We start from the raw sequence: 21576 nt of genomic DNA on the forward strand, positions 1-21576 counted from the left end.
ATTCAGAATTGTATCTTTCAAACACATGTTCTGATGTTCAGCCTCTTAGTAGCTTAGCAATATATATGATAATTCAAGGAGTCATGAATTTGTATGCAAACCCAGTATGATCTTTGTTATTAACAAGACCATCTGTTACTGATCAGAAACACACAAGTAAAGGGCTTCTTCAGTTTTTGTTACACCTACAACTATTCTACTACTAAAGTTTTTCTTTATTCACCATTACAAAGAGCTTCAAACCTCCTTCTCTCAGTGACCCTTGCAATGAAATCATCAGCTCTTTTGTTCAATTGCTGATCATCAGGCAAAGTGGCTTCATCATCTTCATCTTCTTCTTCATCATCTATATCCTCTTTCACCTTCTCCACTTCCTTACTTTCTTCATCCCAAACTTTTTCTTCTATGGCTTCTACATCTCCACAAGTCCTCTTGATCAGTACCCTTTCTTCAACAAACACATTCGATTGTTCGAGTTCCTTCTGTTTGCGGGCTGAAGAACTCTGAAGGCTTTGGCTCCTTTTTATAGTTTCAGCATGGTTAACAATATTAGATGGAGAAGAGACTGAGGAGAAGATTTTGGATTCTCCTATAAGGGCAACAACAATGAGGTTGCCTAGTATGAACACAAACTTGGGGCTCAAGAAGACTGAACCAATTTTCGGGACAGAAACAAAGAGAAAGACCTTCACGGATGAAGATAAAGAGGGAAGCCATAAAGGGCTAGAACAAAATAGACTGCAAGTTAATGCTGTCAAAAAATAAAGGAAGAGACTGTTCAAAGGCCTGTGATGCCTCTTGTGCTTGTGAATTGCTTGAAACTTCAGAATCTTGATGGGATCCATTATGAAGGTTATTCTACAAAAGGGGTTAACTGACTTTAATGTGACTAGCTAACAAAGGGACTAGAGGTAATTCTGATGAGGCAGAGTTCAAAGGCCAATCTCAGAAACCCAATGAGGGAGATTTTTCATCTGCCTGACCATAGAGCATTGCAAACACTGGTTTACATAGTGGGTGAAATGGGGTTACTTTGGTAATTAGGATTCTATCACACTCTACTTTTATATTTACTTATGTGGGAAGGTGACTTTTGAAAAGTTGTGGGAGATTGATGGGTGCTTATTGGTTACTTTTGTTTTTCAGGCCATCTCTGCTTTTTCCCTGCTTGCAAATTTTTAATAGTAACAAAGTTTAATAAATTATTGTTATGGTAACCACTTGTTGATGGGGTTTCTGTTTCTGTTTACAGAAAAACTGTTATTAAGTTATCTATTTCTGGGTTTATCTTATACACAGGCGCATACATCAAAATTATGCAATTCAAGTTAGTCTCAATTACCCAAAGATTGCTAAGGTTTTAGGCTCTGGGTGCTTAACTTGAAAGGCTAAAAATATCAGCTTAGACGGATTATGCTAATGAATATCAGTTTAAGGCTTTAAGCCTCTTGATTGTGTTTGGGCCCAGCTATATATAGATGCTCTTTATATACTCATATCTCTATTAATTATTAAAGGAGAGCTAGCTCCACGTAAAAAAGCACTTGCATCTTCTTTTGCTGGTGTTTGATTAAAGGGGTTGGTATAAGCTTTTGCTCTCATAATATCTCAAGTAGATGAGACATTGTTAGGTGGCAAAAAAGGGGAACCTAACAGACTTTCATTTGAATGTGAGGGATGTGAGAAGATGTTAATTATTAAAGTCATCATCAGAATGGTCTCATGTCTTGATATTCCAATAAACAGCAGAACAGAAATATATGTAATATGTGTAGCTTATGATACTGTGCTATTCTAGCCACTGAATAAAAGTTAGGAGCTTAAAGCCTTAAACCTTGAAGCACTATAATATTTTTCATTACTTCATATATAGGCTGACACATTATTATAGTTACAAATGATGCTTATATCATGTTATAAGTTTATAACCATTAAGTGAAAGGTTTTTAGTTTCTTCTCAATTTAGTCATTGAAATGACTTTTTAATTAGGTAATGGAAGTGCCAAGTCCAACCAAGGCTGTTTAGATGGATATGTAGGAAGATCTTATTTTTGGGATGAAATCTGGGGAGCTAATGAAGCATAGATATCCATGATATACATTATAATTAATTATAATGGTGGATGAATACCCTCTCAAGTTCCAAAACAACACCCTCCCCCCTTTCCTTTCAAGAAAGCTTTTCCACCTTTGAATATTATAAAGTACTAAAAAAATGGTAAAAGAACAGTATGTATATATAATATGGTTCCTAAAATAAAAGAAATCAGTGCTGTAAACCAACATAGAAAGTTGATAAATGATGCTCGTATATATTAGTATGTTTAGTCAAATCAAGAAGCAGCTTAAGATTATCGATCACTGCTTAATTTTTCTATAAAGAACGATTTCGGTGCCTTAAAGTGCATGCTAAGTTGTTAATGCTGCCTATTATATACACTAATATATGGAGAGAGAGAGAGAGAGAGAGAGAGACTTGGAGGTGTTGCTTTCTTGGCCTAAACTAAAGAAACCGAAAAAACTTTATGGATGTCTGCCTAATTATATAGTGATTAGTAATTACACATGATGATCATTCTTAATTTCTCGCCCCCATTCGATGCATGTTGTACGTACATGTACACCAGTACCACAGTACAAGCACCAAATTGTACACTATAAATTATAATCAATCAAGCTTTTAAAATTAGCACAACTGGAAAATCTTCACATAGCTTGAAAAGCTGTTGTCTCTGATATAAAGATAAGATATGCCAATTCCTTTCACACACATTTTCATGGGTACAATGAAATGAAGCATAGATTAATGCCTTTTAGCACATGGAGACCTAAGAAAATGCATGCCTGCCCAACTACTGCGAATCCAAAAATCTGTGTGGCCTCGGGGCCGGTTTGACAGGGTCTTCTCTTTTCTTTTCTCCTTTATTTTCCCAAAAAACAAAAAAAAAAAATGTGATCATATAGTTGCATATGACTATATATGAGTGCATCTTACAACGTGGAAAGGAAAGATACTTGCTTTGTTTACATTTTCTGTTTGATTAGAATTAGCCAACAGGCAAAAAGGAAGGGGAAAAAAACATTATTAGAAAGAAAAATGTTTTGTAAACCCAACTTCTTTTCTCAAAGTTTTTCTCATGATACAATGAGAGCAGCCCACTTAGAATGGAATGGGCCATCTTCATAAGGCCCATGCCTTAATATGGTGGCCATTGCAAGAGAGCTTGTTGCTCGGTCATAATGGGCCGGGCTAATATACTGTTTGTTATCCAAAGCAATGCAGGTCCACAGTCCACTGGCCAGGTAGTAAAAATATTTACAATCAAATATTATTAATTGTTTGATTGTCCAGGTGTATACTTGCAGCACCTCCCACATTTATTACCAGAGATTAAGGGCTGGACTAGGTATGAGAGAGACATGTATGAAATGAACTCCCCACCCCAATTTTCAGTGCTTTAGGCAAAGATTAAAGTAAAGTGGGTGGTGGATTATCATACATGACGTGGCAGAACAAACATCACAGAGTAATAAAAGAGTTCATTGCAAAGTCATGATCAGTGATTAATTGCTGATAACATGTGGCTCAGATGAAGGGACACCAAAGCCTCATAAGTCATAAGTCATCAACTTGTACAGGTGGTTAAAGTTCAGTAAAACAAGTGAAAAAACAAGTGAAGGGAAAGCCCCAAAGGGAAGTGGGAACAAAGAAAAAGAAAAGGTTGAAGAAAATCCATTGATGTCTTTCTGACTTTCTCAGCTGCCTTCTTCAATAAGCCTCCTGCTCTTCCTGTCCATACACAACAACCCCAAATTCCCAATATCCAATGCATCAGTATAAAGTATAAACAATACTAAACATCAATCTCAAAAGGTGTACACACAGACATAGTTGGATATTAAAAAATCTAAAGTATTATCAAGTCTCAAAAGAAGCGTAGGCAAATTAGCTCACATTCTTGGGGGTCATGAACTGCACAAACTTGTTCTTTCCCTTGCCAGTAGGGGACTTGTTGGATTGAGGATGATCCTTCACTCCTCCTCTATACTTCTTGATCTGCTCTCTTACATATCTATCATACAAGAAAGCTGCCCCTTTGAACTGTGGTAGAACCAACCATGCCACAAACACAAGCTTCACCTCATACCAAATTGGAAACCTGCAATTTCAGCCCCAATAAATTACCAAACTTTAATAAACTTTTGTGATATTAGTGTCTATGTTGTTGAGTTTCCTTAATTTGTTCTTACCACTCTAGAGCAGGTTGGAGTACCATCTCCAGGAGAGTGAGGAAAGAGTATAAAATCCAATAAGCAAGCCACTGCTCATCATCTAGTTTAGATGTGCTCTCTATGGCCACCACCGATGCGTATCTATATATAATCATATTATAATAAGCCCACCAAAAGAAACAAAAATTAACAACAAAAATAATGGTTCATCCCCTACTGGGTTTCATTGATATAATTATAAAAGGAATATTTATAAGATAAAATAAGAAAATAAATCTCGGAGAGAGAGAGAGAGAGTGGAGGTGCTTACAAAGGGTAAAGCAACTGCAACACAGGCCTGCAAGAATTGGCAAGAACATTGGGAATTAGATAAACCAAAAATGAAACTATAAATTGGAAAGAAAATGAACCCAGAAAAGAAAATCAAGAAATTAGACAGTAAAGCAGATTAAAGTTTGAGTTTTTCAAATCATACCCAGCAAGTGAATGCAGTTGGGTGAGAAAGGTCCAGGCTTTTCCCATTTTTCTGTTTCTTCTACTTTGTGGGTTCCAACACAAACCACCAAGGAACTAAACTGAAGCAAAAACTAAGAGAGATTGGTTGCAGAAATTGAGTGAGTCAGTGAGAAAAGGGTTTCCGAGTTCAGAGCTAGTAATGAAAATAAGACAAATGGTGAAAATGAATGGGGATTGGTCAAGCGGCGATGAGGTTGCTCTATCTTTAAATGAGAGAGAGAGAGAGAGAGAGAGAGAGAAAGGGACACGTGGCAAGAGAGGAGCAAGTATCGGGTTCTGCCTTAAACGTGTCGAGGTGGATTTAGCACCGCCCAGTGCAGAGCTCTGGTGAGGCCTTGGACTCTCTGCCAATCCTCAAAGAACAGAATGGCTTTGTGCTTTGCCCCAGACACAAGCCACGTGTTCATGTTTTTTATTTTTAATGTAAGAAGTCGGTGACACGTGCCGGGAGATGAGGATCCGAGTCCATTAGGAGTTAGGACACATTCCTTTTTTGTTTACAGGGTCATCCAAAGTGCGTATTGATTTATCTTAAGCTTCTTAGTTAAAACTTGTTAAATATTATATTAAGGTCCCACAGGACCAAAACGGCAAAACTCCAAATAATGTGTTACTCACTTAATGTTTGGCATCAGTTGGGCTACATCTTATTTGGGCTCTAACCAATGCCCAATTTGCATAGAGTGGGGTTAGGACCTTGTCTTGACAAATTTTCGAAGTGTGGACACTTGGATGTTGTCACTTGTCAGTCTCTGTCACACTGAGGCTGAGGCAAAGCATCTCTGTGTGCTTCTGTTGGCTAAATGTAGTTATTCCTTTGCAATAACCAATGTTTTGCATGTTCTGTAATCTGTATATGAGTCTAAATTGGGCTTTTATGAAGCTAACATAAGAAGGGTTTGGGCCCTAAACCCATCTCATAGTCCCATGTGAAAATTCTATGTCTATGACTAAGCATTTCTGGTGGCCTCCTGTAGGCTGAATGTGATTTTTTTTTTTTCTTGGTAGGGTGGGAGTGAATGTGTGTATTTTTGCTAACCAATGCTCTGCTTTTGTTTTATCTGCATACTACCCTCTCAAAGATTTTGAATGACTAAAGTTGGAAGACAGATTACCAACACAACCATTTTTACAAAAACTTAATTTGCTGTCTAATCTGAACCACACTATTGTTTAGAGGCATCCCTTTTTTCTAGCAGAACTTAATAGTAAGACCAAATTAAACAGCAAACACAATTAGTGGTAGAGTTACAGATTGACCCAAATTTATACTATTGTCCAAATTATCTATTATTAAAAGCTACCTTGTAAAATGTAAACCATGCAAACAAAACACCACTAAAAAGTAGAATATCTCTACATTTGCGTGTAAGCCATTGATATTGCAGACCCTCCCCCATTTCTCCCCCACCCATTGAAGTGGTTGAGCTGAAAATCCCATATCCCATTCCCTCCTACTCCTTTAAACCTTTTTCAATCACACTTTTCAAGACAAAATCTTCCTTTTCCTCCAATCTTTGTCTTAAGTTGTATATATAAAACTCTCATTAATTACTTCTAACTAGTGGTTACACCTACTAATATTTGACCAATTTCTTTCTTCAACAAGGCACCATGTGCTAGCAAGAAGCTAAGCTACACACCACCCTCTTTTATCAAACCCAAAACTTTGTTGGGTTTATTTGTTTCATCTCTGATAAACCAATGAACACTTAGAAAAAAAAAAAAATGGCATCAATGGCAGCAAGAATTAATGCTACACCATACCTTCCAGGGGACATGTGCAAGGTGGAGAGGATTAATGATATGGGCACCAAATTGGGCTTTCATCATTCAAATCTTATAGCAATGAATATCACAAAAAAACACAGAATCTTTTCTGTGATGGCCAGTGCCAGTAGTAGCACTCCTAGAAGTGTGGACACCATCAATGGAAAGAAGGTCAATGGGGTTCATGTGGAAGAGGCTAATTCATTGTTTGGAAACAAGAATAGTACTGATATAACTAAATATAGTGATAGTGATGCACCTCCTCATTCCTCTTTGCATGGGAAATTTGTGGAAGACAGGTTTGTTTATAGGCAGACCTTCATTATCAGGTCTTATGAGATTGGACCAGACAAAACTGCCACCATGGAAACACTAATGAATCTCCTGCAGGTGCATTTTTTACTCTTGATTTGTTCCTAATATACCAATAGGACATATTAGTAACTTTCATTATGTGAACAATATATACATATAGTTTCATTCAACTGTGTAAGCATTGTGTAAGCATTGTTGCAGGAGACAGCTCTGAATCATGTGACAAGCTCTGGCCTTGCCGGAAATGGGTTTGGCGCTACCCGGGAGATGAGCCTCCGGAAGCTTATTTGGGTTGTCACACGCATCCACATTCAAGTACAGAGATACAGCTCCTGGTATGTGATATATATGTGACTCAAACTATATATTATGGAACTATGACATATAAACTTCAGCCTTCCCACAAAGGCTGATGTACAAAAGTTTGGAATCTGTGACAGGGGAGATGTTGTAGAAATTGATACCTGGGTAGATGCAGCAGGAAAAAACGGAATGCGAAGGGATTGGATTATCCGGGACTACAAAACTCAAGAAATCATTACTAGAGCTACAAGGTGCAGTACTATCTTCTGCTGACTATATGTAGCTAGAAATCAAAACTCAAAACTGCATATTCAGACATGATTTTATCAAATGAACAATCTGATTCATAGTCTGGCAACATAACATAGATTGTTCGACAAGAGGAAATTTTCCTTTAATAACTTACCTCATATATTATGTTTGATGCAGCACTTGGGTGATCATGAATAGAGAAACAAGAAGGTTGTCCAAGATTCCTGAACAAGTGAGAGAGGAGGTGAAACCATTCTACCTAGACAGAGTTGCAATTGCAGCTGAGAAAAATGACAGTGAGAAAATTGACAAGCTCACTGATGACACTGTAGGGAGGATCCGATCAGGCTTAGCAGTAAGTGTGAAAATATGAGACTACCCACCTTTCAAATTCATATTAATTTCATACAGTATGAATGGTTCAGCTTCTTCATAATCATATTAACTGCTTGTTCTTCATAATCATATTAACTACTTGTTTCCCTGCAAATTAACCCAGCCAAGATGGAGTGACATGGATGCCAACCAGCATGTAAACAATGTCAAATACATTGGTTGGATTCTAGAGGTACTTCACTAACCCCACTGCACAATCTTCCAACTTGTACTGAAACATAACACAAGTTACTTATATAGTTATATGCAACCTTTGGCATTCTCATGTGGCTAGCTCATAACTCATTGGTTTGGTAAATCAAAGCCAAACCCCAACAAAGAAGCCACACTAGCTACATAGGTAAATATTGATAATAAGTGTTACAGTTTGGGTTTTTATGTGCAGAGTGTGCCAATCAATGTGTTAGAACACTGTGATCTGACAAGCATGACACTGGAGTATCGACGCGAATGCAGGCAATCAAATTTGCTAGAATCTTTGACAAGCAAAACTGCAAGTGTGGTGGCTCATTCGAACACCAACTCCATCAATCGAAGACCAGACTTGGAGTACACGCACCTGCTTCGGATGCAGGCTGATAAGGCAGAGATAGTACGAGCAAGAACAGAGTGGCATTCCAAACAAAAACACAAATTGCATCAATGACCTGGAAATTCATTGCAGTTTTTAAGCTTTTGCTTTTTTCCCATCTGGGTTGATCCTTTTTATCACTATTTTTTTTTTCTTCTTCTGCGTGTTGTAATCATCAGGCTATATGTATACGCTTTACAAGTGCACTCCTTGTTTGACAGTGCATTTGCTTAGAAGGACTTATCTTCTAAGATAGGAAAACAGTTTTATGTGAGGACTCCATATTCACAAACCATATCAATAATTTCTCTGAATTACTCGGAGCTCTGTCGTTTATATATCGGAATTTTCATGTACAAAGCATATGTGTATGTAAGTATACTCACAAGTCACAACCACCTTTAAATAAAACTAAAATTTGAGCAAGAAATATACAAAGGACAGACCCATAGGAGTATAGGGTAACATATTTTGTATATTTATGACTTATGAGAAGTCTGCATTATTAGGACTTAGAAGGGACATTAATGGATACGGGCCATCATTTAAGCCAACCATCTGAATTTTAGCCCAACTACCAACTAAACGGTTAGGCCCAAATTTCCAGCCCAATTTAAGGTAATCCATGATCCATTTTATTATTGGTATGCCAGATCTGGGTTTCAAGCTATATTGTTTAAGGTAATCTGTCTAATTGGTTAACAAGTTATATTGTCCAAAAAGAAAGGCAGTCACAAAACATGTAAAATTGTGTCTGAATGTGTGAATTTGATCAACAACGTGTCCATATTATCATATTTTTTAACAAAATAACATTGCCAACCAAACAAAATCTAAAATCTAAAATCTATCTATGTACCTAACTATAACTTCAACTGAAACTATTAAAAAAAACTTTTTTTATTATAGAGGTATATATATCTCATTCATCAACGTGAATGATGAGTGAGATAGACATAAAAATTAAATACACCCATTATATAAAAATTTTACTCATAAAACTACAATGTTTTGGCTTAGGCTGCTCATCAATCCAATGGGCTTATCTATTTTGAAGTGCAGCCTTTATCCATTGACACACTTGCCCAATATGGTCAAATTAGCATAGAAATGTCCCCAGCCTAACGAGATATCATATAGCCCCACCATTGTGGTCCAACTAAGTGTGCATGGAACATTGCCAATCGTTTTCAATGTTTCATTGATGAAACGAAATCATTTTCTTTAGTTTGATGAAACATGACAGTAAATCAGACCAGCCAGGCAAACCCCAAACTTTGAAAGAAAAAGTAAGGTGGATAAACAGATGACAAAGAATACGGAGTACTTCCCTTTGGTCTTGAACCATGCATATATAATTTACATATGTTTATCGGTTTATCCAACTCTTACAAAATATTAGAGTCAAAGCTTGCTATCAATGAGAGTCAAGAAATTCTGATATTGCAGCAATATATGTATATATCCAGCCGTCTGTGGTATTTTCATTGAACCAACGCTACATTGAGAATCCATGTGACCCAGAATGATTAGAGAATTGCATCTCAATGATGTTTCCCATCTTCATCTTTATTATATAATACAAATACCGAAATACCAATGACATTAACAATGATATATGGTACATGATATATATTCCATTTATGAGGGCCTCACATCCATATTCTTTTATTGATTCCATGATTATTTAATTACATGCAGTATTTGCTTTTCAAACCAGGTCTTGTGGAAGTGCCAGACAGTTTAGGGGTTCAGAGCTTTTTGACATATTTTAATAACACACATATTGATATATGTATATAACTATATATACAGTAGCTTGCCCATCTTATGATCTCACTTCTTTAAATTAATTACAAGCCATTTGTAGAGGTAGGCAGTAGATGTATATAAATATAAGAGTTTTTGTCAGGTGATCGATCTACATTTTGCATTAGAATTTATAGTTTTATTGTCACTAATTTTACAATTTTTCTTTCCTTCAAATCATATTATCTAAACTTAAAGACATTAATTTAACCTATGATGTTGTTTATTGTATTTATTTTACCGTGAAATCAATGTAATCAACCGTCTGTGGTAATTTGCAATGTACAATTGATTCACAAGTACTTCCAACTGTAGTTTCATATAAAAATTAATTTTAATCCCACTATTGAATCAATTTCAAGTTACAATAAATAATATACGTATTAGCTTGTGTTTAATTTTATAAATTTCTTGAACAAAGAGCATGTTAATACAATAATACATGTAGGGTATTATATGATTATATCAAACATCAAATGCCCTTTTAGTTAACGTTAAAAATAAGTGGTTTTTCATTTATTCCACGATAAAAATATGTATGAGCTCATGCTGTTTAATTAACAACATTAATCACATTCGTGAAGATTAATATAGTACATTATGATTTCATAGTACAGAGTGAGATTGTGACGGCACATCAATTTTACAATTTAATTTTTAATCGTACGATCAGTGTATTACATCACATGGTCCACAGTTGTAGGCTGGCTAAGTAGACAGGACAAAGTCACGAATTAGCCTCACCACGTGACCACCACGACCTCGTGCAGTCCACTCACTAATCTCTGAGTATTTATTCGATACGAGAAGCCCCACTTAAACCCTTCTGTCTGTACCGTCGATGAAAACCCACACCAAAATCCCAACCGTTGGTTTGTTTCACCATTGACCCAAGGAATTAGAACAGATTATGTGGCACGAATGTGGTACTGGTCTGCCACCTTTGACTCCTACGTCTACTGATTTTCCCCATGTGAAATGGCTCTTTTGCCCATACAATAGATGAAAGGTTTCATGACAGTTTCTGATGGCATGCTGGAAGATTCTAGAAGGCTTAAGGACATTTACATCTAGCAACTATATGGTCCATTTCAAGTTAGTTCATGAATTATAAAATATTTTTCAATTTTTCTCATTAATTATAGGGTTCATTTCAAGTTAGTTCACGAATTATAAAACATTTCAAATTTTCTTATTAACTATAGAGTTTATTTTAAGTTGGTCCACGAACTAACAAAAAACATATAAAATGATAGACAAAATCGAGTTGATAAAAAAACCGAACCGAACCGGATTATTTATATATATTTAGATATTTTATTATATATTTTGTATTATACAAAAGTTATATATATTGAATAAAAAATATGTAAAATGTTTTTTGCACATGTTGGGGTTCGAAACCCATGACCTTGTGAGAAGAGTCAAAATATGAATTCTCACTACACTACTTAACCACTTATGAACCCAGCATGTTCCAAAAACACCTTATACCTTTTTTTATTTAAAATATATAACTTTTATTTAATAAATAAATATATATATATAAATAATCTGATTCGGTTCGATTCGATTCGATTTTTTTGTCAACCCGATTTTCTCTACCATTTTGTATGTTTTTTGTTAATTCGTGGACTAACTTGAAATGAACCATATAGTTAATGGGGAAATTTGAAATGTTTTATAGTTAATTGACCAACTTGAAATGAACCCTATAGTTAATGGAGAAATTTGAAATATTTTATAGTTTGTGGACCAACTTGAAATGAACCATATAGTTAGTGGATATAAATGTACTTGAGCCTTTAACAATCACAATTGGAGCATACTTGATGAAAGGAACAATGAGGACTTAACCGTATTTCTCTTTCGATGCTTATCAAAGAGTTAAAGCTCATGTAGTGGCCAAAAAAAAAATTAAAGCTCATATCTATATGTCTCAAGCTATATAGGTTTCAATCTCTTCTTATGTGTATGATTTAATTGTCTATAAAATTATGTAGAAACATATTAAAAAACGATAACTATACACATTTTCAAAACTAGAATAAAAATGATGGATTGATATCTATACCAAATAACCAATTGAATCGATTTCCCGAATTAGAAGGGATCTTAGTTTTTTATTAAGAGTTAAATACATAAATAGTTCACAAACTATAAGGAACCTTCGAAGTACTTTTCAATTTTTTGTTTTTTTTTTATCAAAATTTCACATACCGTTTAGATTAAAGGGCATATGAATTAACTAAAATGCCTATAAAAAAAGTTCATATATTGTACACATGATCACTTCCGTTAATTTTTTGATGGAGTTAATTATTTGTACTGTTTAGATGCAACATGTGAAGTTCGTAGGTAAATTGTCATATTTTAAAATTTGTAAACCAAATTAAGACAGAGGTCAAAGTTTATGAACTAATTATGCATTTAACCTTTTTATTAAATTTCTCAATAGGGTTAACTACAAAAATGATCTATGAACTTTATAGTGAATTTCAATTTAGTCCATGAACTTTTCAAGTTGTACTAAAGCAGTACAAATATTAACTTTCATCGAAAAATTTAACGGAAACTGGTTATGTGCACAACAAGTGATCACATTTTTTGGGGCATTTTAATCCGTTCATCACATTTTCATGTGACCAAGTCCATTAACTTTCAAATTGAAATTAACGTTTGTACTGTTTTGATACAACTTGAAAAATTTATGAACTAAATTGACATTTTTTATAATTAGTTGGCTAAATTGAGAATCAATATAAAGTTTGTAAACCATTTTATATTTAACCATTTTTATTAATATTAACCCGATCCGGTCTTCATCCTCCATTGGTAAGGGTATTTTCGTCCTTAGACTTGCCCAACATCACACGTGTCGAGCAAAATACTGCTGAAGATTTACGGTCCCACATTCACAATTTATAATTTATTTTACAGAAAAAGGAGGGTAAATACATGGAGCAGAGGAAAGTTTGTGAAGGAAAAGGACAAAAGTCTTGATAAAAAAGAAAAGACAAAAGTCGGAGAGTACGAAATTAAAGTAGCAAAAATGAAAATAAAAAATGTGGAAACAACTGGTTGTCACGTGGGCTCGACAGTAAGTAATGTGGACCCATCACGTGGACCCCCTTACCAACCCATCATGTTCCAAGTTCCTAATCCATCCACACAGATCAGACAAAAAGCGCCTGTAAGTGACGCGCTCAGCTAACGTGTGGGGGTTCAAATTGGAAGTAGCAGAAATAGAATATTCCAGAGACGTCACGATGAGGCAATACAGTCTTCTTTTTATTGGTCATAAAAGTCTTCAATTGTGTCTACCTCATCAGCTCCAAGCAAATTCTGACACACATACACTACATAGAAATTTATTTATGTTTGTTTTGTTTTTTTATTTTTATTTTAATTCATAAGATCTTGCCCAGTTAACTAAATCTCTTAGTTATATACGATTCACAGTATGATATATTAAAATTTTGGACTATAGAGCATTAGTTATAGATTAAATTTCACTTTTAGTTCCTGTACTTTGGGTAAAGTTTTATTTTAGTCTTTGTAGTTTTAATTGTTTTGATTTCGATTATGTAATTTATAAATCATTATAATTTAAAGACACGTTGATATCTTATCTATTAATTTTTTAAATTGGTCATTAAATCACTAACAATGTGTAAAGTATATAACTAAAATTACAACTATTTCGAAGGTGTAACTGTAAACACACAGGCACCTGAGTTCGAATCTCTAGTTCAACTCTTAACACCAGACAGCAAAGGAGGTAAAATCTTTTATAGATCCCCTAAGTCCGACGGGAATCTTTTGCGGCAAAAATAGTTGTTGTGTTGTTCTAAATTCATAGCATGAACCCTCTCAACTAATTTGCGTAGCCTATTTGTTTAAGCTATATACATATATAAATGATTGTATTCGTGATTGTTGAAGAGAAGGATCGATGTTGCTTGAGTTGAAAGGCATCGATCGTCGCAGGAGAGAATATACATATCTATATACATTATAATATTAGTTATAATTTATAAACAAGCAATATTATAATTATATAAATTGAAGGTTGTGATATATCATGCATACATGCATGTGTGACAGGCTGACAGCGAGGTGTGTGGAGTGTGTACATACGGCGCCGTATGTATAGTTCCATGCGGCATGCGCACAGCTGACTACTAGTGGCAGTGGCAGTGCAACCATGCTCCCACCATGTTAGCCACTCTCAATCCCGGGCGCGTGAACATCACGAGCTCACTGTCACTGGACTCTAAGAAGAATGCAACTGAATTTGCGGCGTCTTGTGAAAGTACATGTACATATGATGATAATCACATCATCATCATCATGTAGGTTCAGTAGTATCACTGTATCAATGTGTATCATCCATAATCATCATCATCATCATCATCATCATCCTCATCCTCACTCATTACTCAACAGTGAAAAAAGGGTTTTACAGAAATAATGTTACATCAAAATTCGAGCTTACCATCACACTGCCCATCACTCACTCTGAGTCACTCACTCATTCACCCACTGCCTGCCACCACAAACACACTGACACAAATTTAGCGCTCTCTCTCTCTCTCTCTCTCTCTCTCTCTCTCTCTCTCTCTCTCTCTCTCTCTCTCTCTCTCTCTCAATCTAGTAAAAAAATTGGAGGAAGATTATCAACTTCTCTGATTTACTTTTTACCACTCTCCTTTCTTATTTTTATTCTGTATTATAAATTTATAATTAAAATTATTTATTTTTTAAATATAATTATGAAGATTATTTTTATAAAAAATTAACAAAATAAAAAAGTATTTAGTTATAGAATAATGCTATATTTACCACATTCTTATACCATATTTTTATAAATATATAATTTACCATTTATTTATTTAATAATAATTATATGACTAAACGATTTTTGATTTAATTAATTTTTTATAAAAATAATCTTTAAATAATTATTTAAAAAATAAACAATTTTGAACGTAAAAATTCATTCTGAAATAAAAAAATGAATTGGTAAAAAATTTAGCAGTGAATCATAGAGTGAAAATAAATTATATATGGCAAGGATCTGATTTTGAATGGACCACCAAATGGTAGCCTGGTAGGTAGGGTACTCAATAGTACATTACTACTACTGAATATTGGAGATTGAAATATCACTTTCCTCTGTGATATAGTTGGTTGGTTTGATTTAACACTCACATCAAAACTTAAGCTAATATTAGGGTACTAAAAAGTAAAAAGTTACAATCACCACAATTTCAATTGCAACACAGAATTTGATGCTCCGATACTATGACAAAATTTATTGGTTTATCATTATTCCTAAAAGATTTTAAAGTATTAGGAAGAGGTGAGTCACTGATTGTTTTATATTATAACACTTCGATTTCAGAAATTTTGGTATGGTGAGGAGTCTGAGGACATTATATACCAGACGGACATTATCCTTGGACCTACACGAGTTCACCTTTCAATCTTAGCTGGTCTCGCATTGCATATCTATTTAATCTTTAAAAAAAAGATAAATTATTGTGTGTGACTGTAACAGTACGTGATATAATGATGTGATGTTACCAATTCACACTCAATGTTTGACAACTCAATGGAAAGGGAAAGAAAAGACAAAGAAAGTGACCACACGTTGCTTCCATGTTGACATTATGACAAATATAGAGGGAAGGGGGGACCTTATCTTTCTCAAGATTGGCAATTTCATAACTTTGTATTAGGACTCCTCCTAAGAAATTCTCACATTTTTCTCCATTGTCAGAAAATGAAAATGAAGCATGGGACAAGCACCTGTCTTGCTCAAAACCTGCACACCACAAGCACTCTACTTCCAATTGAAGTTTCACTTCAACTGTTCCACATTCCTAAAGAAGCTTCCTTGATTGAATTAGGAATATGAAATAAATAGTTGGTAGGATTCAACTTGTAAATGTAGGAGTTCAAATTCAGTATGTTCTTAAAAGTATAAGTTGTTACCAGATCATATGTTAAACTAATTAATCAAGTAAATTCTTAATTGAATGTGTGGACCATATTAACAATACATTTAGCAATGTAACATCTCATATAATTGATAATAGAACATTCCAATATACCCTTGTTCGATCTATATCCTAACAATTAGAAGGGAACATGCATATTTGTGGAGGGCTCAACTTCAATTAGGGCACAGAGAGCTGCTCTTGGGATTTTCTGAACCCCTACGCAAGAAACAAAAACAAAACCCTCTAGCTGGAATGATGGAATTAGCATGTGAGGGTGGAATCTCATGCAGAATCATCAACAATCAACCAGTCTGACTACACACAAACTTTTTGAAAAGGTCTAGGGAGATCAGACCACCCTATAATCTAATATGAAGCCATGATTAAGCTGTATTAGCTCTGTTGGTACAACCCTCGACATGCTATTTTCAACCTACACTAAAAGCAAAAGGCATTGCATGTGCCAATATATTCTTATATACTGACTAGTAGTACTCCCACTATTTGTATTATTGTTGTGCATGAATGATGAACCTATTTGTATTATTTGGTCCAATGTGGCCCACTGATCATGCCCTAATCCCACTTTTATATAAGATTTCAGGATGGGAAAGAGTGTATACTTGAATATATCAGTGGTAGAAGTGTAAAACCACCTGCCCTTCAAGGGTTGTTTCAGACATTTTGCTGTGTCCCAGAATCACACAGAATTTTTCTCTTTTCCCAGACTATGTGTGTTGTTCACTTGTTCTAGTACTCTTGGCAGCAGGGTTTCTAGTACAGGGGATATATAATATAGCAAAGAACCAAAGATTGACAGAAAAAAGTACCCAGAAACCGCACATTGGAACATGGTTTCTACCCAACTATGAATTTAATTAAGGGATGTGGAAATTTTGAGGAAAGTGTGGTCTTCCAAAAGTTGAATTTTCAAGATTTAGGTGGAAGTGAAATATTTATAATGGTTTTGTGGAAACCCATATGAAATCAAGAAAGGTAAAAAGGGTAAAAAAAAAAAAAAAAAAAGCCCTTAGAAATATGGAACAGAAAGGTAGATGCAGAAAAATCATTATTGGAAACAGTACTATGATAAGTTAAAACCACGGCTTCAATATGTCACAGTTGCCATAATAAACAAGGCACAGAAAAACACAAGTCATCACCAAATGGAATTTATAAAAAAGATGGGGTTTTGGTAGATTTGCTTTTACCATCCTAATGAAACCACTGTGGTTGGTTGGATCCATTTAAAATTGTTGCAGTCATTTGTCATTTTGGAAGGTAGTTTATGCTAGCAATCTAGCATAGCCAAGCAGTTGATCTGACTCTAGTTATACATGTCATTATTGATTTAAGAAGTGATATTATTATTATTACTGAAGGTACAGATTCACAAATGGACCACCACATCATTACAATAAGCAACATGCTATTCATTAAAAATGATATTGCTATTGTCAAATTATAACTATTTGTCCCAACCAAGATGAACCAACCATTGGCATTGCCCTTCATTCTTCTTCTTATTTAATTGTGGTCAATGCAGAGTTGAACATTCACAACCACTGCAAGTGCTAAAATTGGAAACTCCAGGTCTGTGTTTCATACATTTTGATCACTTTTCAACCCTCTTATAACCACCCATCAACTTTTTTAAACAGTGGGTGAGAAGACTTCCCAAGGAAATTCCAAGACTTAAAAGGTACCCAAGAAAAGCACAAGATTTATATTTACATGTCATTATACTTATGATATATATAATTATTAGTTTTATATTTATATATAACAAGTTACCAACTAACATGAAAATACAAGCAGACAGCCTCACAAAATTCCACAGCATATCTCTGTAGATAGAGCACAGTTGAAAGCAAGAAGAGATCAAACTACACAGTAACAGTAACAGGGTAACACAGGGGACATGTAGTAGAACAGGACAGGGTTAGAGGGGAGCCAGCAATAAAGCAAGCACCCAAAATATTGAACATTTTCCCCATTCCCATTCTACCCTTGGCATTACTCACTTTTTACATAACAGAGCAGGCATTGGGGTTCTCATCACTGAAGATCTGTGGGGGGTAGGCATTGAACTCCATGTACCTTGGTGGGTAGTAGTAGTACTCATTTTTCTTGAGCTCCACCACCTTGGTCTCTTCTGTAACAGCAGCAGCAGCTCCATCACTGTTGTCACCTTTCTTTTCTTTGTTCTCTTCTGCTGGTGCTGCTGCCTCACCACCACCACCCTCACTTTTCTTGTCTTTGTCTCCATCTTCACCGCCTTTTTTCTCATCTTTGGCTTCTTCTTTGTCCTTCTTTTCTGGCTCTTGCTTCACAATATCTGCGTGCTTCCCAGTCCTTTTGTGCACGTACTCAACCAGCTTGGGAGGATCAAACACACCCTTTACTGTAACCTGTGAGCTCTTTAGATCTGGTTCTGCTGATTCCACCCCTAAAAAATGATACAAAAGAAAAAGCAGAGAAAAGCAGAGGTAAGATCAGATTTTGAAAAGACAAAGAAATTAAAAGTTGGACTGGAAAGTTGTTTGAAGATTTAATTAATAAATGAAAGTTGGACTGGTGGGATTTTGTCATGAATGGAATTGAATTGACTTGAATTGGACCCAATTTATTGAAATCTAAAAGGATTTAATCATTTAATATTTTATTGAAGAGAAAGAATGTATTGACATTGAAAGATTGGTAATTGGTGAGAGAATAATTAAACTCTTTTTAAAGAGATTTAGAAGGAAAGTGATTTTCTTTAGTTACAGATGGATTTGCATTGCACAACCAATAAAAGGGGAAGACCGCTAATTGCCAACTCATTCATAATAAAAAAAAAAAAAAAAAAATTATGGAAGACAGAATTGCATGAACCAAAATCTAGAAATTAATTAATGACCATTTTTCAGTTTTTATTTTTTATCTGGAAAACAGAAGAAAACAGAGTTGAGCATGTACCTTTCATTCTCTGTATGCGTTTCTTGATTTCTTGTGCACAGGCATCACAATGCATGTGAACCTTTAGCACAACTGTGATAACCTGAGGCTGCAACAGCATAACAAAATAATTGAACCCCACAAAAAATAAAGAAATAATTTACAAAAATGGTGAAGAAAAAAAAAACAATTCGGAAAATGAAAAGCTTGAGTTTCAGTGTACTGACCTCTTCTTTCTTTTCTTCTTCCTTGGGCTTCTCTTTCTCCTCAGGCTTCTTCTCCTCCTCAGCTGGTGGTTTTGGAATGGGAGACAGAAGCTCAACCTGTCTGTGACTCTTCCTCTGAACTCTCTCAAGCACCTTAATGGGATCAGCCTTCTCACCCTTCACAACCACCTTTTGAGTCTTGCAATCTGTGCTCACATCTTCAACCCCTGAAATTAAACAAAAACAATCCATTAACCCATTAAACCCAATAACAACAACAAACAAACAAACACACATCCACAGAGACATATTAACACAAACACAAAAAAACAGAGCAAATCTGAGCCCAACCTGGAAAGCCTTTGAGGCACCTCTTGACCTTTCTAGCACACCCTTCACAATGCATATAAACCTTGAGCACAACCTCTTGAGGCGGTGGTGGCGGAGGAGGAGTAGCATCAGCAGCAGCTGCTTGGTCTTTGTTGGCCTCTTTGCCATCTTTACCCTCTGCTTTCTTCTCCTCCTTCTTCTCTTCAGCTGCAGCTGGTTTCTCCTCCTCTTTCTTCTTGTCCTTCTTCTCCTCTGGTTTCTTCACCTCCTCCTCTGCCTTTTTCTCCTCCATTTTCTTCTCCTCTGGCTTCTTTTCTTCCTAAACAAACACAACCAAACCCAGATATGAGAACCCCAATAATCAAAAGGATGCAGACCATGAAAACCAAGCATATAAAAACAAAAGATTGTTTAAGGGTTGTAGGAGTAGGACCTCCCCCATTGGTGTCTAGTTTAATTGGTTTTGGTTTAATTTACTCTCTTGTGGTCTAGGATGGAGGAGATCATCAGCTTTCAGCTTTCAGCTTTCTCAGTATGTGTGCAAGTGAGGGAATGAGAGAGAGAGAGAGAGAGTAATGGGCTTCTCTGTTTTTTGTTGTTGTTGCTCTGTATAAACTTTGAGTTTCTAGTTTTCTAGTTTGTAGAGCACTATTTCATGAGAGAAACTCTTCTGGACCATCAGATCTGAGGCCACTCCGGTTCTTCTATATCATCACCGTCTATTTCTAAGTCTTCCTGACGTGGCATTGTATATGGGCCACGTGCTACCCAGAACGGACCTGCTTCAGAAAATTGGCAATGCCTCTTTTGGGACCTTTTCGGAATTTTCTACAACTTGCTCTGCTCTGTTTTTTGGCTCTTAAGAAAAATTCTCACCCGTCACAAATTTTTCGTGTCTATCTCTCTAATCACGTGATGAAGGTGACCGAATAATAGAAATGATAAATTACACAATCTGCATTAAAGTTTTTCTGCTAATAAAGTTCACATAAAAATTGAGACCAGATATGAAAATCCAAGGTTTAGAATTTGAGTTTCTTACTTTTGGTATTTCTCTTGTATTAAAATTACTATTCCTAACTTTTTGTTTTTCAATGATGGGATTTACTTCCTTGGTTAAAGACTTAGGCCCCGTTTGGGATTGCGGTGAAGGACCCAAAAGCTGCTGTGAATGACAATTCTCAATCACCTACAGCAGTTTTGGTGTTTGGTAAAAAAATAAAAATTTATTTTCCCCCACAATTCTCAACTCCCTACAGCAAAAATAGAAAGCATGTTTCTAGGTGCTTTTGAAAACTGCAGTGAATCACAACAATAATGAATATTTTATTTTACCCATACTACCCTTATTAATTTCTATAATTTTTATTTTAAATTAAAAAATATGTCCATTGTTAGTTATATTTTATATTGTGATAATTAATTATGATATTTTATTTGTACAATTAAAATTATAATATACTTAAAAAAATAATAGGAATACTTATTTAATAATGTTGTTCTTAAAAAAATTAATGCTAATAAAAATTTGTAGCCACAAATTTAAAAAATAAGTAAAAAAACATTTTAGTTTTACTAAACAAATAAGTGAAATACACTTTCAGCATCATGTCCATTTTAGTAATTATACACAGTCACAACACTTTTACATTAACATTTACCAAACACTTTGATATTGTTTTTTGCACTCACAGCACTTTTGAAAACATAGTTTACCAAACACTCAACTGCTTTGCTTTACAGCTGACTTTACTTCACAGCTGTTTTACTTCACAACTGTTTTTTCTCACATCAATACCAAACTGGCCCTTAAAGCTTTAAAAAGTTGGCTTTTTTTTTTTTTTTGGCAAGCTAAGACTTGGATTGCCTTCAACGGCTAGTATTAGATTTTTGGATGTACATGTTAATTGCTAGTGTTAATTTATTC

At 35.1% G+C, this 21576-nt stretch overlaps 4 protein-coding genes across 4 annotated transcripts; 1 reads left to right on the top strand and 3 right to left on the bottom strand.

The window, feature by feature from the left end:
- Positions 1 to 88: 88 nt before the first annotated feature.
- On the bottom strand, positions 89 to 1252 carry LOC147274518 (uncharacterized). Its single transcript, XM_086228010.1, has one exon. It carries the CDS (start codon positions 843 to 845, stop codon positions 216 to 218), a length of 630 nt encoding a protein of 209 aa, XP_086084136.1. The 5' UTR covers positions 846 to 1252; the 3' UTR covers positions 89 to 215.
- Positions 1253 to 3528: 2276 nt separating this feature from the next.
- Positions 3529 to 5118, bottom strand: LOC147274519 (HVA22-like protein e). Its single transcript, XM_086257562.1, has 5 exons — positions 4709 to 5118; positions 4544 to 4570; positions 4252 to 4374; positions 3956 to 4160; positions 3529 to 3790 (listed from the first exon to the last, which is right to left on the bottom strand). Exons 1-5 carry the CDS (start codon positions 4753 to 4755, stop codon positions 3770 to 3772), a joined length of 423 nt encoding a protein of 140 aa, XP_086113688.1. The 5' UTR covers positions 4756 to 5118; the 3' UTR covers positions 3529 to 3769.
- Positions 5119 to 6477: 1359 nt separating this feature from the next.
- LOC147274520 (palmitoyl-acyl carrier protein thioesterase, chloroplastic-like) lies at positions 6478 to 8431 on the top strand. Its single transcript, XM_086228341.1, has 6 exons — positions 6478 to 6909; positions 7036 to 7169; positions 7275 to 7388; positions 7567 to 7744; positions 7889 to 7957; positions 8171 to 8431. The coding sequence occupies exons 1-6, from the start codon at positions 6478 to 6480 to the stop codon at positions 8429 to 8431; spliced, it is 1188 nt and encodes a 395-aa protein (XP_086084467.1).
- A 9496-nt stretch (positions 8432 to 17927) lies between these two features.
- On the bottom strand, positions 17928 to 20255 carry FP3 (farnesylated protein 3). Its single transcript, XM_086228642.1, has 5 exons — positions 20083 to 20255; positions 19671 to 19968; positions 19341 to 19546; positions 19135 to 19222; positions 17928 to 18622 (listed from the first exon to the last, which is right to left on the bottom strand). Exons 1-5 carry the CDS (start codon positions 20089 to 20091, stop codon positions 18201 to 18203), a joined length of 1023 nt encoding a protein of 340 aa, XP_086084768.1. The 5' UTR covers positions 20092 to 20255; the 3' UTR covers positions 17928 to 18200.
- Positions 20256 to 21576: the final 1321 nt, after the last annotated feature.

Source organism: Dryas octopetala, chromosome 9 (genome assembly GCF_963921425.1).
Source record: "Dryas octopetala chromosome 9, drDryOcto1.1, whole genome shotgun sequence".
Classification (NCBI taxonomy): Eukaryota; Viridiplantae; Streptophyta; class Magnoliopsida; order Rosales; family Rosaceae; genus Dryas; species Dryas octopetala.